Source organism: Topomyia yanbarensis, chromosome 3, assembly GCF_030247195.1.
Source record: "Topomyia yanbarensis strain Yona2022 chromosome 3, ASM3024719v1, whole genome shotgun sequence".
Taxonomy (NCBI): Eukaryota; Metazoa; Arthropoda; class Insecta; order Diptera; family Culicidae; genus Topomyia; species Topomyia yanbarensis.
Genome location: NC_080672.1, coordinates 33,747,084 through 33,764,048, shown reverse-complemented (window position 1 = coordinate 33,764,048; position 16,965 = coordinate 33,747,084). Strand labels below are relative to the sequence as shown.

Here is a 16,965-nt window from a genome sequence, read left to right as displayed (position 1 = left end):
ACAGATGTCAAAAACTCCAAAGGAGACGTTAGTAGTGTAATTGCATCTATTCACATCTCTAATAATTGTCAGATTTATTGTCAAAGTAAATTTGATATAAGATTTTGACATTCAGATGCTTTTTAGTTGGACAATGGTCCAACTAGCGGAGGTCCAACCAAAAAGCGGTCCAGTTAAAGAATGTCCAACAAGCGAATCACGACTGCAATTTTAAAAAGTTTTCGTCGAAATAACGATTTTTCCGATAGCTGAGAAATTCAGCATTAAGAATTGAAAGCCGTTTCTCGTTTTTTTATCACGATCTTATTTTGCTGACACTGTTTACCCTTCTGGTTACACAAAATATATTCGGCTATGGACATCAAATTCTGTGAAATGGAACTTCAAAGAATTTAAGAAAATACTTAGTATGATTACGATGTATTTCCAGTGAATGCTAGAAACTGGAGAACTGTCCGCATAATTGCGTCATTAGGTTATATGCTGTTTTTGGTTTTTTCGAAGCAATAAAAATACGTATTCAATTTTTCCCCTTTTGGTAAGCAACACAATAATTAAAACTTATTTTATAAAATTGAATTAATAGGGTGTGTACCTTCTTTCTTACCTTCTTCCATTCATCCGTTCCTTATGCTGCGTTTACTTACAAAGATGTAACTCACGTGGCTAAAACTATTGCCATGTAAGACCGATGGTTCTGAATTTTATTTTGTCAAGGGATACATTACTGCAGATCCAATGAACAAGAAACACGCGTCAGTGATTAATTGTTATGTGTGTGTGTGTGTGTGTAAAATATTTAGGAAAAAACTATAAACGTCACAGATCTGTTTATTTCTCATGGTGGTTTTGTTAGTTTCTAGTTTTACAATAACTGCGTCCACAGATTAGATTTTCTTGCACAGGATATATTTTTTCTCGGTTGGATATTATGAACTCCTAGCTAATCTAATTTCAAAAATATGTTAAACAATGCACATCAATAATTGAAAAATAGGGCAAACCCAGTTACGGTTCCTCTACCGATTCAATCCTACACTAAAAAAACTTAACACGTTAACATCATGTGGAAATCTATTGAATTATTTCAATCCACAAACATATGAAATGCACACGGTTGCCACTTGAATATCCATTCGAGTGTGAGAAATATGGTTTTCAAATGAAATTCATGCGAACATGGTGTGAAAAGCACATCAACATCTTAAGAAATACCATTGACAAAAATTTCCAAATGAATTACACGTGAATATTACTTTGTTTTACTTATAGATTTCATAGGCAGAAGAATCGGTGAAATCAATTGTTTTACATGCAGAAATGTTTTTCATGCGAAAGTCATGTGGAAATTTCATACTATACGACTCAATAGCGTGGCAATGAACATTCAATGGATAAATATGTCGTATTCACGTGGAATTTGTTTGAATTTAATTTGAAACACCACATGAAATTCTTTTTTATGGATTTTCATGTGAAATTCAAAGGGAAATCATTTCTTTTACTTTTTAACCTGAGAACGCACATGAAAGTGATGTAAAATTGCATATGGTTTTATAGTGTCGATTATTTTCAGTGTATGAATCAAAACTATCTCTGCCCAAAACCCTAGCTTGAACGATAGAACTTTTCTATCGATATTTCACATAACATGTATACGATTTTTGGCTCTTTACATTATGTAGGCCACTTAATAATTTCCTTAAACCTTATCCGAGGTAACTATATCGATTAAATCGCAGTTAATCGATTGCTGGTCACAAATGTACAAAATTTTAAGAACCCCCTGGTAAGTTCAGAATAGGAACAACAATCTTTATTCATATCTATGTATATATAGCTACAATAATAAATTAACCACTCCAAAAAATCGAACAATAAACCGTCCCTTACATCCGCATATTCTCCTTTACTCCACAGGCGCCTTCCTCATTCCGTTCATGATCATGCTTATCCTGGAAGGAATCCCACTGTTCCTAATAGAATTAGGAATGGGCCAGCGGATGCGGCTGGGAGCGCTGGGCGTGTGGAACACGATCCATCCCTGGCTGGGAGGCATAGGTATTTCCTCTTGCATCGTGACGCTCTTCGTTGCGATCTACTACAATGTGATTATTACCTGGTGCTTCTACTACTTCTTCAATAGCTTTCGGGTAAGTATTACGCCTTCATGTATGCTAGGACAATGTTAGCTGATACAGTACATATAGGCGAATGCGTGGATGAATTTTTAGCATCCGATCAACATGCGTGGTTCCATGGTGTAGCGGTTATCACGTCTGCTTTACACGCAGAAGGTCTCCAGTTCGATCCTGGATGGAATCAGGTGGATATTTTTTACATTGGCGTGCACGAGTCGTGCGTATCGAATCAGGTGTGATTTTTTATGAAATCGTGAACATTATCAGGACTGAAATGTTTTGTTACCTTGTGTTTTTTTATTTTATCTGCTCTGGTGATTAATTTTCCAAAGTAGCAATCAATTGACATCGTTTGCTGGCTTCGCTGAACTATGAAATTGAGCTTCAGTGTAATGACCCTATTTCGCCACATTTCTAATATCCATTTAAATATGTTGTTTAGAGCAGCGTCTACCGTCTTTATTCAACGCATTGGCTCAAATGGTAGAGCGATAATTTGGGTATTAAATTGAATTTTCGTTACGTTCAAACATAAGTATTTCACCATTTTCAGGCCATTTTTGTTATTATATTGTTTCTTAGAAACTAATCAAAGATGTTAAAGCCATTGGTTTGGTTTTGGTCGGTACGACAGGTTGGATTGATAAGATTCAATTTAACTTAAATAAGAATAAGAGCAAGACTTATAAATCGATATCCCTGCCCACAATAAGACACTGAGAAATGTAGTGTTGTTTGATCAACGCTAAACCTAGGCAAGTTAAGGAACGGTTCGAGTCAAATTCATTGTACTTAAAAAGTTAATCTCTCACAAGCCAGTCTTAGTTTTTAACGAGTTACTTCACTTTAGTATTACCTCGGCATATCTTTATTAGCAGCCTGCTAAACTATTGTGATCTTTAAACGGAAGCTGAATTACACACTTCTATTAGATAAAATATTTTGAGGTTAATAATATTTCAAGCAATATCTAATCTGTCCTTTCAGGTCACCCTACCGTGGTCAGAATGTCCACAGCTCAACGGTACCGATTTGCCGGAGTGTGAGCGCTCCTCGGAAACCGCATACTTCTGGTACCGAACCACACTGGATGCATCGCCAAGCATCGAACAGCCGGAGGGCTTCAAATGGTGGATCGTGCTGTGCCTGCTACTCTCCTGGACGGTAGTGTTCTTCATCGTAATGAAGGGTATCCAAAGTTCGGGCAAGGTGGTCTATTTCACCTCTCTCTTCCCGTACATCGTGCTGACGATCTTCTTTATCAGAGGGATCACGTTGAAAGGCGCCGGCGCCGGACTGATGCACATGTACACTCCGAAGGTGGAGAAATTGCTGGAACCGACGGTGTGGCTGGACGCAGCCACTCAGGTGTTCTACTCGTTCGGACTGGCCTTCGGATCGCTGATAGCATTCGGAAGCTACAATACGCCAAAGAATAACTGCGTCCGGGATGTGATTCTGGTATCGGTGTGTAATGCCGTAACGGCCATCTATGCCAGCGTTGTGATATTCGCTATACTCGGCTACAAAGCGACGGTCGGCGTCGATAGGTGTATTACAGTGTGAGTTTCTTTGCAAAGATGGTGCAGTATTTGTGCTCTACAATAATATTTGCTATCCTCACTATTGCAGCAATAAGGGCATCCTTGTGAAACACGGAGTACTTCCATCAATACACATCGATAATGCGGAATACGAACAAGCCATGCACGGACTGGATCCAGTGGCAACTGCGAATTGGACTTTGGAACATTGCAGTTTGGAAGATCAGTTGGATAGTGTAAGTGAAGACCGCAACATAACAGTTACATTTAAGCATAAGATCCGTTCATCTACCACGTGGACAATTTAGATACGACGACGGATCGTAGTAGCCATAGGCACAAGTTAGACACTAACAATTTTTGTCCTCGTAAAAGTTTCCAAGAATGGAAATTCGCAACCCTTTTTAACCCTAGAACGTTGCACTGGGGTACAAATGTACCCCACGCTTTGATCGCAATTTTCGCAGGTAAAAATGCAAATAAAAGAAATGTATAGCACATCACTTCTTTTCGTTTTTTTATATGCGAAAACAGCTGTGTAAGTGAAAGTACGGAATTTATTGAATCAATGATACATAAATTGGTTAGAACCAAAAAAAGTGAAAAAATCGCGGGTTTGACTTTTTTCACAAAAATTACTATAATTTTGCGAATTTTCAACCGATTTCAAAAAATCAAATGATTCTAAAAGTTGAAAGAATGGTCTAGAAAAGGGATAAAATGGAATTTTGATATTTATGAAAAAGTGCAATTATTTGGAAGAGTGAAAGTTTAAAAATCGGGTTTTGGAAAATACCGCGAAATGGGGTGGAAATTTAAATGCAAAAAATGTTTCTGACCAGTAATACACGCAACGTTACTACTACAGCAGTTACTGTGCGCAAATTATATTTGCGAGTCATTGTTTTGAAAAACTATAAAAAATAAACATTACAACAATAAAAATCAGCAAAAATGAGAACGATTTTTTTTTCTACTTCAAAATTAAATTAAATTAATTGAATAAATGATTAAAAACGATTTTATGATGCTAATTGTTACTTACGTAGTAAAACAACCAGTATTTAAACTGGTATTGTCACGAGTCAAATTTCCACTGACAGCACAAAACCTAACGAAACGCTAAAGGCAACCGTACACTGGGGTAAAAATGTACCCCAAGCCAACTTTGACACCTGCTTTCACGAAGGCTATAAATAAAATAGCTATACCACCTTTCCCTACTCTCACTAGGAACTCTAAATTGAATTATGGTTAGGGTCCCACGTCGATAAATGCCGAATTTTCGTCTTCACACAGCTCCAAAGAAGGTGTAGGGCTACATTTGTACCCCAGTGCAACGTTCTAGGGTTAATTATGTTCGAACAGTGAAATATTGTCGTAGAACTTAGACTGGGAACCGATGTTGTAAATAAAACCGTCGTGTTGAGATAATTTGTTGGAGGAACGGAGAGAATTCGCGGGTAAAAATTGAGTTCTAGAAGAAACGATTATTCGAGGTTGTATTCAACATAGGCGAAGCAGGATTGGAAGGTCAGAAGGTTGCAAATCTGTTTTCGGAAGCGGCTCCAAACTGTTTCGAATAACGTTGGCAGTAATCGACGAATTTGGCCAACTAACGCCAGTGAGATGGTCTTAAATTATAATTCAACTCTAATATTATTCACCGTGAACAACAATCCACCATACTGGTCTTGATATGAAGTCTATTGAAAATATTTTCCGTCCGTTATCTTGAAACAGCTAGCGTACACTGATTTCACAGTCAAACAGTCTTTTGGAAATCGGATTTTCGGGGTTTTTTCATCGGAAATTTAGCGAAAGAAAAAATATTCAAGAAAAATCTATTTGAATTTTTCATTCATAGATCCTGATTCATTTCCCCGATAACTTGTCTGCTCAGTTAACCGATTTGCAAGTACAGTTTCTTGGAAAAATGCTCCATCCGTCACCTTCAAACGCCTAGCGTCAACTGATTTCCCAAAGTCTTCCGAGAAAATGCTCCGTTCGTCTTCAATTACCGCATATTACATTACAAATCTGCAGTGATAATACAGACAAATCTGCAGTGAACTTATAGTTAAAATTTCTGTTCTGTTGGTTCTCCATATTGATGGCTTTGCTTAAAATAAAGGTGGGCCAATTTTAGTTTTCTGTGTCGCTTTCGGCAGATCTTCTCTTCTTCTGAGAGAATTAGTTTCCGCAGTTTATTTATAAATGTGATAAATACTTCGAAATTAAATGGGAATTCAAATCTCTCCGATTTCGCTCCATTTGTCTATTGGGTTAAGAAATAATAAGTCTGAGTGTCTGCAAGGAAAATTCACAACGGTTTTTAACCAAAACTGCCTTGTCAGGTCAGCAAAACTTCTTATGTGATTATCTAAGCAAACTGCATAGAAACGATGCTTCCACTGGTCCTTCTAATTCACAAATGAACTTTGTCCTATCGAAATGAATGTCCTGTGGTTCCCAATTTGTGTCAATAGAATATATTCTGTTGTATTTTTGAATAGTCAGGATAAGTGGGCCAACAACAGAGAAGCACCCCAAAATCCCTTTGTTAAATATGTTCGCTGTTTGTTTCAATAAACTTTGCAATATCTATATTTTCTGAGCGTATAAGGCAATTGTAGGGATAATGCTGCAATGCCCATGGAAAAATCTTTTCTGGTTGGGATTCGAACATACAACGACTGGCTTACGAAGCCTGAACCACATTCGCTGCACCAGCACACTATGATTCTGAATTTAAAAAAACATATTGAAGTGAACTATCTATTTAATGGCTTATTAACTTATTTTACGCGGATTATCCATGAATGCAGATTATCCGCGTTTTTATGTCATTTACTTTATTGTTGGTGGTACCTGGTACTGGTTGTTGATTTGGAGGTAGTATGCGCATTATAACAGTCGGAAACGCTGTGCGTATTCCAGCGTTCGTTTGTGGTTCAGCAGCAACTACAGCAGCAGTAAAAGCTCCTAACATTGATAAATTTCAAGATATGTTCAATCTCAAAATTTTAAAATCGTATTTCTCGAAAAATGCTAAATGGTGCTTGTCATAACGTAGCACAACAGCGACGATAACAAATAAAACACAACATGCATTCTGATTCCTCTGTATTCTGACTTCACGATTTTGTTTTTCGCAAACAGGCCGCCGAAGGTACCGGACTCGCATTCATCGTCTTCACCCAGGCCATCGTCCAACTGCCAGGTGCTCCGTTCTGGGCGGTTCTCTTCTTCACAATGCTGCTATCGCTCGGACTGGGGTCGCAAATCGGTATCCTGGAAGGAATGCTGTGTACGATATTCGACATCGATATCTTTAAGCGGATTAGAAAACCGTACGTTACCGGTGAGTACCGAATATTACTAGAACCTAGATGTCTGCTGGAAGGGGCACAATTCCATTAACCTCTATTTCCACTCGCAATGACCTGATTGTGGGGGCTCTGATTCACGCTCCAAACAGGCGTCGTGTGTGTGATTTGTTTCTGCGTGGGATTGATTTTCACAACCGGAGCGGGCGAGTATTGGCTCAAGATGTTCGATTCGTTCGCCGGAACGATTGGATTGGTAGTGGTGGCCCTCATGGAGACTATTGCGGTAATCTACATCTATGGACATAAAAAGTATGTTACGCATTATTTTAGACGAATATAAAGAATAAAGTTTTACATAAATGTTCAGGTTCACGGAGGATATCTATCAAATGACTGGAATTCGACCGGGTATCTACTGGCAGATGACCTGGAGGTACATCGGACCAGTCATCATGTTCGGCATTCTACTATCCTCCATACTGAGTATGATACTGAGGAATCCAACCTATGCGGCGTGGAATGGTGAACTGGTATGTCAGCTGATATAAAGCAGTAACCCAACGGTCAAGGCTTGAATTTTAACAATTTTTCACCCACAGGGTACCACTGAGAATAAATCCTACCCAGATTGGGTGATGGGCATTGCACTGGCAATGATCTGTGCGTCTGTGCTTCCGATGCCGCTGGTGTTCCTGCTGCGACGGTTCCAGATCCTGAAGGTGGACCTCGACATCCACCAGGGCTCGATCCGTCGTAATGAGACGACTGCCTCCACGAAGGAGATGATTGACGAGGATGATGTAAGTACTAGTGACAAGTGTAGAGCTTGCCTGAACAACAACAATGAGATGAAAAGTCACGGTGACAAAGCAATGGCAAGATTTATCGTTCCAGATCCCCATTATATGGCACAATTGTACAGACTTGTGTCAAACACAAACCCACATACACACAGTTCATGGTTTTATTAGTTGCCATACGAAGAATTTCATTTCCCATTATTGCTTTTCGTTTCGTGACAATTATTTATTTACGATGTTATGTTCACTTGTAGTTACAATAAGAGGATTATTTTGTCAAGTCTTAATTTGTGTTTGATTGAACACATTTGGACTCTGGGGTGTTACATTATTTTCACGAATGGTGACTGGGAGGGAATTCACTAAATTATTTGTTTGTGAAATATACAAAGTCTGGAGATATGTCTAAAACGGCACCCTTATGTCCAGAATTATTCTTGTTATAGTTTTGGTGACAGATTTGCATCTACATTTTGATGTTGATATTTAAAAGCCATATGGTCAGCCTAATAATTTATTAACACATTAAAATTAATAAAAATAAAATTATTTTACCTTCATTCGCTTGGCCTCTGTGGTGCCATTGTCAAGAAAGATCGATAGTATCAAACAAGGACCTGTCGAAATCTTCTTAGAACATCAAATAAATATTTTTCTGGAGTTATAGAGAATGAAAATAAATATATTGTTATTGTTATAGAAACAAAAGTAGGAATTTCTCAAACGAGCCAACCAAATAAGATGCAATTACAATTTCGGTAGAAGATCCAATTGTTCGGTAGTATGTGGCATTGTAAAATCAAATCCAGATGGGTGTTGTGTCATAATATTGACACTGTTTTTAACCAGTTTATTTAGAAAAAACATTGCGTGTGACCCAATTGACCGATTTTAGAGAACCAACCACCACAAATTGTTTGTGATTTTTTCCTATCCAAATAATTACTATTATGTATATTTGTTAGGCAATTATTTACAACAAAATGAAATAAAAAGGTGTTCTTAACCTACTTTTGGCACCTAAAAATTTAAAATGAAATAAAAAGGTGTTCTTAACCTACTTTTGGCAGCTAACCACATGTCGCTGAGAAAAAAAAATGGCTCGCCATTTGTAACTAAGGTAATCCTCACCGAACGTCACCGCGCACGGATTTCGAAAAGCGTACTAAAGGCGTAAACAGCTTGTATTCCCGCGCTACCGCATGGACCAACATGTCTGTTGCAGATTTTTTCGCATTATCAAACGATAATGAATGGAAGCGCGGCAAGCATGCGACATATACACATATACGACATATACATATTTATACATCAATCGATTACAATTAATTCAGGCTACAATTTATGAAAGGCTATTTTTCTTTTAATTCATTGAAAATATTCAGTAAAATTATAAAAATGCGAAGAAATTAGGGGTTTTTATTTATTCAACCAATATACTGAATTCAACGCAATGACATATTTCCAATGAATTTCAAAAAACTTTCTTCCATAAATTATAGTCTGCATCGACTGCAATCGTCATCGCTTTGAATTCAATGTTATAGGCTCAATAAATGCAACAGACATGCAGGGCTGTAGTGTCTTGAAATCCATTTGAAATGACGTCTCTCGTGGACCCTTAGGCATAACATTTCCAGAGACAATGTGCATAGAGGGCGAAATACACCGAAGGAAAATTCAGCCGAATTAACACATTTTGACTTATTTTTATTCAATTTCGAAATATGTATGTCTTATGAATTTTTATAAAGGTATGTAACCATATTTTTATGAAATACTTGTTATGCGTTTAGTATAGTACAATGTCCAATTTGCAAAATCCACTTGAGAAAATAAAAAAAAATATTATTAACTGTCGAAGCTATAGCCATTTTCGCAAAACGCGTTTTTTCAAAGTGGTTTGCCGTGACTACGATTCCAGTCCAACAGCTCAACAGAAACCATCAAACTAAAAAAAATCATTAGTATATGTACCTGCGGTGACCTTGAACGATCGATTAAAAAAAAATGTTCTTCTTTTTGGAAACGGGGACGATTGTTCCAAAAAAATCACTATTTTCACCGAAAAAAATTATTAAAAAATCATAACAATAATATGAATATTTTGACGAAAAAATGGAATCGTTCAAGGACACGGCAATTAAATTACGAACAAGTAAAAAAAAGTTTTGAGATCGGTTGAAAACTTTTCCGGCTATCGTAGTCACAGCGAAAACGCTTTTGGGAAACATGATTTCGAGATAATCGCGTTTAAAGTTTCAAGTATAAGCAACACCTTCATAAGGGAGCAACATGAAAAACGCTATAACTTTGCGTCAACTGCTCCGATCTCTTTAAAAATTTGAGGTAACATTTTTAAGAACCTGAGCTTAACGATAGAAAAATAAAAAAATCGATTTTTTGGCCGACCTCAACATATATAACCTTAATTTAATTTTTTTTTTACGAATGGACATCAGATCTTGACGCTTCACTCATTTCGAAGACAGTTGGCATACAAAATATAAAACTGCACTTCCAAACTCAAATCTCATCTCAACTCAAAAAATGTTCATGCCGGCGCAAAACAATTTTTTTCTAGATTACAGAAAATCCCTACGTTTCATGGCATTTATAAGACATTTTTTGGAGGCGCTAATACTTTTGAGGTGCGTCCGTTTTTAAAATTCAGGATGACCATAAATATTGACACTCTACCATATACAGAGAAGAATTTTTTTAAGAGACGTGGTGAATTGTTGATTGCGGTACATATCAATAGATTTGAATTACCAGTTCAAGTGCCGTCAGGACATTCCAGTAATGTACTATACATTACCCGCCCATATTTTTGCACATATGGCAGTGAAACAATGATGTCATACGTCAAATGAAGATAGTTGACCACATTTTTGTTATACTAACCACTGACTTGTCTTTCAATTTGATATATCTCTTGTAATTTATATTACTTCAATCGTATTCTTTCAGTTTTTACATTGCGCCGGACTCAAGAACTGCGCATAAATAAACTTTCCATAAAAGATTTACCTGTGAATTGTGATATTCTATATAAAGCGAGCAAATGAGGTTACTGGCGACAAGCCTTTTAAAAAAACTACCACGTCTGCATGCCCGCTTACAAAGTTGAGATCAGCGGTGTAGTCACCGCTTCGAGGTTGTAATGCGTACATCTACTGAAGCACGGGATTGGCTACTTCAAGGACTCCTTGCTCCAGTCAACATAGCGTGTCTCTTCAAACCTTTGGCTGATCTGCTTTCCTTTTAGTTACGATTTTTTCAAAAAGGATCGTCGGCCTGTACGGCTGTTTGCACGAATAAACCATTGTAGCAATAAGGCTCGATATGACAATTACGCATAGAATCATGAGGATGACTCTTGCATTGGGAATGCTAGAAAGTATGCCTAATTTGGGATGAGTCCAATGCACTGGATTCTAAGGTGTGGCAATGCTATTACTCTCTCACCTGATCTCTGTGAAACACGCGGACAACAGTTATATGGAAAATATATGGAGTCGAAAATTATTACGTAATAAATTTACAGAAATTGAGCGAGAGAGCAATATAGCAATGCCACACCTTAGAATCCAGCACATTGGGATGAGTCCACATGATCTATTACCATGCCCCGCATACAAACAGATCCCGAAAAATCTAAAGCGTTCCCTTAAACGACGTTCTAAGTACTCTTTATGTAGAAATACTAAAAAGAGCTTCGGCGCTCACCACGACAAATCATTATGTTCTCTTGGCTCAGCAAAAGTGCAGTTCTGATGATCTCCCTATGGGAACATCTTTCTCTGCTCTTACAAACTATAAGCACATCCCAAGTAACAATTGAAGTCTTATGACACCCCTGGAGCAATTCTAAAAAATTTGATTGCTCTTGTAGTGCGCTATAAAACTTTAAATGTTACTTGGGATGAGATTTCTTCTAGAAAGGCTTCAATTTTTCCTTGCGGGAAAGCGCCAAATATATCAGCTCGAGGAAGCTCTAACACTAAGCCGAAACAAACAGTCTTAGAAATTTGAGATAAAACAAGGAGTTTCCAGTACTTCCAGATATACCAAGAATCTAATGTGACATTTGAACCACAGATTTAATTTAGTGTAGGAATGGTTGGGCCGGCAACTTTGTGATATGGCGGAGTTCCTTCCGGTATCGAAGATATTTCAATTGGGTGATGGGTCATTAAATGAAGAATAAAGTTCTCCTTTTATTTCATAAACTGATAGAGCTCATCTTTCTAAATATAACAAAATATATATGTTCAACCTTTAAAACTTCAGAATGATTTTTAATTGATTTTCCAAAAATTTTCCAAATATAAACACTAGACTAGTTCAATTTTTGACTTTTTGCTCCACCAGGCTCTACTGATTTCTTTTATGGCCGCTAGGAATTGTGCAAATTTTGGTACCGATCGGTTGCGTCTACGGACCCTCCAAAAATTTCAAAGTTTATAAGGAAATTAGTATGGAAAATCGGTTAAAATTGAAAACAAATTATTTAAAAATCACCTCATTAATCAATTCATGAGAACACTATATATTTCTAAAGGTATTTTTCTACTAAACACATTCGTGGAACATTGTAAGTTTGTAGAAATTCGCTGAGAAAAGTTATTAGTTAAAGAAGCAGCATGACTTCAAAACAAGTGGATTTTATTATTAATCATAGCAACCCTGTTTGAATAGCTGTATCTGCCATACGGGATCGGTGGGTGGTAAGCCTAGTTTACATTTGTATAACGATGGAGCTATTCAAACAGGGTTGCTATGATTAATAATAAAATCCACTTGTTTTGAAGTCATGCTGCTTCTTTAACTAATAACTTTTCTCAGCGAATTTCCACAAACTTACAATGTTCCACGAATGTGTTCAGTAGAAGAATACCTTTTGAAAAATATATAGTGTTCTCATGAATTCATTGATGAGGTGATTTTTTAAGAATTTAATTTCCATATAAACTTTGAAATGTTTGAAGGGTCCGTAGACACAACCGATCGGTACCAAAATTTGCATAATTACTAAGGACCATAAAAGGAATCAGTAGAGCCTGGTGAAGCAAAAAGTCACAAATTGAACCAGTCTAATAAACACGTCCTCGTTTGACACTATCCGTCTTCATTGACAGTAAATTTAACGACATGGGTTAGCATTTTCAACAGTTATCCCTGCAAACGAATAGGGATCAAAGTAATTCAATAGAAAATGTGGTCGTGATAATTCATTTTCATAAAATAATTTTTATTTGTTAAAGTGAAAAAAGTCCAACTGCGTATCTGCGTCAGCCGCATCGGAAAAAATCAAAAACAGCATATGACTCAATGACCCAATTCTCACGGTACGGCATGGGGTTGTTTTCTCACTTCCCATGACCACATATCTGTCTCACTTGTGATTCTGTGAAACTGAGAACGCGCGGAAAAACTTTACAGTAATTTTCACTATTTCTTTAAATTTGCATTTGAAATTTTCATGTTGTGTGACTCAAACACGCTCGTTGTTTATTCGTTTATCCACATTATGTTTGAGAACACACCATTGCACAGAGGAGTAACTATTACAGTTATTATGCCTTAATATGCACTAAAAATAGATAATAACTAGTTTTTGGAACGATTTTCTATATCCTTTCGAATACTAGTAATTTCGAGGTGATCTGTGTGCATACATTTGGTTTTCCAGTTGCATGGAGAGATGATCACTGGAGAAAGGAGAAGGGAAGGGACAGGTGTGCAAATATTCATAGAGATACATTTTTCCAAATATAATATTTGGCCCAACAGTATTTCAATGTACCTCAAATAAGCAAAACTAGCAACATTTTCAAATCGCTTGCAATTTGCGGATCTGACAAGATCGGATGAATGTTTGAATGTTTTGTTGGATAGTTGGAATCTTATAATAGAGTTTCAGTAACTTTGCTGGATCTCGCCGTATAAATTAACTTTATTATCATTCAAATTTGTAATAAAATGTTAAAAAGTGGTATTTTTAAAATAGATGCACTACACAACAACGCTACTATTTTCAGTTAGTGTTAAGCTGAGATTATACAAATGGTTGTGTTCAACTGCGTTTGTAATAGTATTGTCTTATTTAATACAGTCATCATCACTAGAAAGCGATATTGCTAGGTATATAATGCAAAATGATTTAAAACCCCTTAAAATATCACAATTCTGCATGCATGCAAAAATTACTTAGCAATTTTTGATATACTCCTAATTTCGCCACAACGTACAGTACTAGTTATGTAAAAAAATAACTAAATAAAAAATCGAGAAAAAAAATATTTTGGATATTTGCCAGGAATTTGTTCCGGTTACTCATCTGTTCATTGATTGGGAATAAATCTAATCTAGCGTTGAACGCCCCTTTGGTGTTTACATTGGCTTTCTTTTTCAGTTCGGTTTTCGAACAATGAAATGCCATGCGGTGCCTTTAATCCGCTCGAGGTCCAGATCACCTATTTATTTCATTTTGTCACAAACAATTGCTTAAAAAGTATACATAATTGTAACTTTTCGGAGCAGAACAAATAACAAACAATCTTACGACAATTTTATTGGTGGTTAGTTCGATAAAATCGGTCAATTAGGTCGCCCGTAGTATTTTTTTGAAAATAAACGAGATTTGATTTTACAATACCAAATACTAGCGAAAATCTTCCAACGTAATTGTAAATTCACCTTATTTGGGTGGCCGCTTGAGAAATTATGACTATATATTTAGATAGTATCGTTATATGCAAGGAAAGAAGATTTTTTTTATTTAATGTACCAATTGAAAAGTGATTGCGCGGTAGCTTCCTGGAAAGATAAGATGAGAAAGATGTGTGAGAGTTACCAGCAAGGTAACTTAGAAATTTATACAAACTCTCTTGTTTAAAGTGAGGATTTATAGGAGTTATATTTACACAAATCGATGATGTTTTGAAAACGTGAATTTTTTAAATCATATCCCAAAGTTTTTATCAAAATCTAAACATTTAACTTTAGCTACAGTTTTTTTTTTTGAGTGTTACAGACCTTAGTCCTCAAGACTTTGAACGCATAATTGAATTATAGGAAATTTATCTAGAAGGCGAGTATCTGTACTATTATTGCCACATGTGATTGTGCGATGCAGATTATTTTTTGATTAGGATACTAACAAAAAACTGATATTGTTATATGTTATTTAAGAGTGATGTTTTGTTTTCCCATTAATTTTACTTTAGACAATTTTTGGTAATATTTATGTTGCTTTTATGACACTACACTCACTTTCAGTACAAAAATATGTTAATACACGCGAAATGTAAATTTTAGTAACATTGTAAACGATAACATCGAAGTGTCGTTCTTTTTTACTCTCTCTTCGTACTCCAGTTTAACTAACTGTATTACTAATATGTCCTTTTCAAACACACGCACACATATTGCTAACTCTCACCAAACTTAACCCACTCATTATTTCTTCTGACGCTAACCAACTTTGTTCCACCTGTGCGCCTGTGATTTTGTGCCCACACCCTCGCCGTGCCTTGTGTATTCGTACCAACAGATCGTCAGTCCAGACCTGCCTCCGCCACAGTCACTGGCGGCCACTCGTTTCACGATCGGAGACTTCGATGTAAGTTAAGCTTCATTGTTTTTTTTTTGCGATCGCTCATACTCATATATTTGCTTCGCAATGCATGTGGTTAACTTGTTGTATTGACCACAGCGGTAGAAAAGTGAGATTGTTTCGTCACGGAAACTGATCATAGAATCATAGAACGGAAACTGATAAAAAATGTTTAAAGGTAACCTCGGAGCAAGCTCACTTTTCGCTCTGATCAAGCAACTGGCATCATATCAAACCAGGTTAATTGTATACTAATCAACACTTTCGTCTCATCTTCCATACCAAACTCGTTGCGGTAGATTCGATCATAGGATTCACCCTCCCTAACATTCCCCCAAATATAAAGCCGGAAAACAAACAAAAACTAAATTGCTTCACCGTCTGCTCTATAGACCAATAGACATGGTAGAACATCATTGTAGTAGCGTAGCAAATTCCCGCTGGTCGTTTTCATCATCTGAATGTGTAGAAAAAGCGCCTCCACCAACAAAAAAACAACTCAATCATCATCCAGTCAGTGTGTCAGTATCATCCGTACATGATATCGGTCTAGTCGTACGCCTTTCGCAAAGGATAATTGACATGGCCATTATTGTTACTGTATATTTGAAAGTTATAGACCCCGAACGATGACAAGATAGTGAGCAGGGATAGACCGTCGGTAAAGTTGATGACGTCCACAACGACGGCATCGCCACTAAAACCGATCCTTGTGACATCCGCCAACAACAGACGTAATACCAGTCAACAGAAATAATGCCTCCATGTAGAAACGTAGTATACTAAATAACCCGACTGCAACCCAACTAATATACCGTTCGATTTTCAACAAAAAAAATAACAAACCGGCACATCACGATTCGAGAACCGAAAGCAGCACACACTAACCGTTACGAATGCCACTAATTGATGGAAACTGGCGATCCTTTGTATGGAGTGAAAACTGAATGATACACCAATTGAATGTGAATGTTAACATATTGCAAGTCACACCCCTCCAACTGCTTGCACAACACCGTGGATGGATCATCGATTGCAGTTTTTTAAACACAAAACTCAACATTCACTCTAATATGTATTATGATTATTATTGAAGTGCATAAGTTTAAGGAAGATGACGACATTTTTGACAATACGGTAACTACTCTGCTTGCTTGCTTGCTAATGTTTACACTGCTTGATGTTGAATGTTCCACATGTTTTCTATAGTTATTGTTCACAGCACCATATTCGCATGATATAATTTATAATAAATATAATAGTTCAAACGGTTATTCTGTAAATAACACTGTGTAAAGGGATTGTGTCCCCACTGTATCAAATGCATGATGTTCCCAAGAACCCTTGGTTGTTCTTCAATAAGTGTTTAAAACCATAAACTAAAGCAAATCACTACCATCAAAATATTAAATCAGAAGATGTGGGTTGATACATATTGTCATACTTTTGTAGATAAGTTAGTTTTACCAGTATCCTCGCATTTTTAGTTCTCGCTCGTATGCGGTCTGTAACATATTTGAAATG

General features: G+C 36.7%; 1 protein-coding gene and 1 non-coding gene across 15 annotated transcripts in view; both read left to right on the top strand.

Annotated features, from left to right (window-relative positions):
• The window catches only part of LOC131692737 (sodium-dependent neutral amino acid transporter B(0)AT3), a 95,491-nt gene that overhangs the window by 64,974 nt on the left and 13,552 nt on the right, over positions 1 to 16,965 (top strand). For 10 of the 14 annotated variants that reach the window (XM_058979964.1, XM_058979962.1, XM_058979960.1 and 7 more), the window contains 8 exons: positions 1,921 to 2,153; positions 3,129 to 3,703; positions 3,774 to 3,921; positions 6,848 to 7,049; positions 7,167 to 7,326; positions 7,385 to 7,547; positions 7,617 to 7,817; positions 15,379 to 15,447. In XM_058979964.1, coding sequence (XP_058835947.1) covers positions 1,921 to 2,153; positions 3,129 to 3,703; positions 3,774 to 3,921; positions 6,848 to 7,049; positions 7,167 to 7,326; positions 7,385 to 7,547; positions 7,617 to 7,817; positions 15,379 to 15,447 — 1,751 coding nt within the window. Of the gene's footprint in view, positions 1 to 1,920; positions 2,154 to 3,128; positions 3,704 to 3,773; positions 3,922 to 6,847; positions 7,050 to 7,166; positions 7,327 to 7,384; positions 7,548 to 7,616; positions 7,818 to 15,378; positions 15,448 to 15,740; positions 15,990 to 16,054; positions 16,490 to 16,965 lie in introns of those variants that run through there. The other 4 variants (XM_058979970.1, XM_058979972.1, XM_058979971.1 and 1 more) reach the window with 4 other exon arrangements.
• Positions 2,253 to 2,325, top strand: Trnav-uac (transfer RNA valine (anticodon UAC)). Its single transcript has one exon. It is a non-coding gene; the product is annotated as a tRNA-Val (tRNA).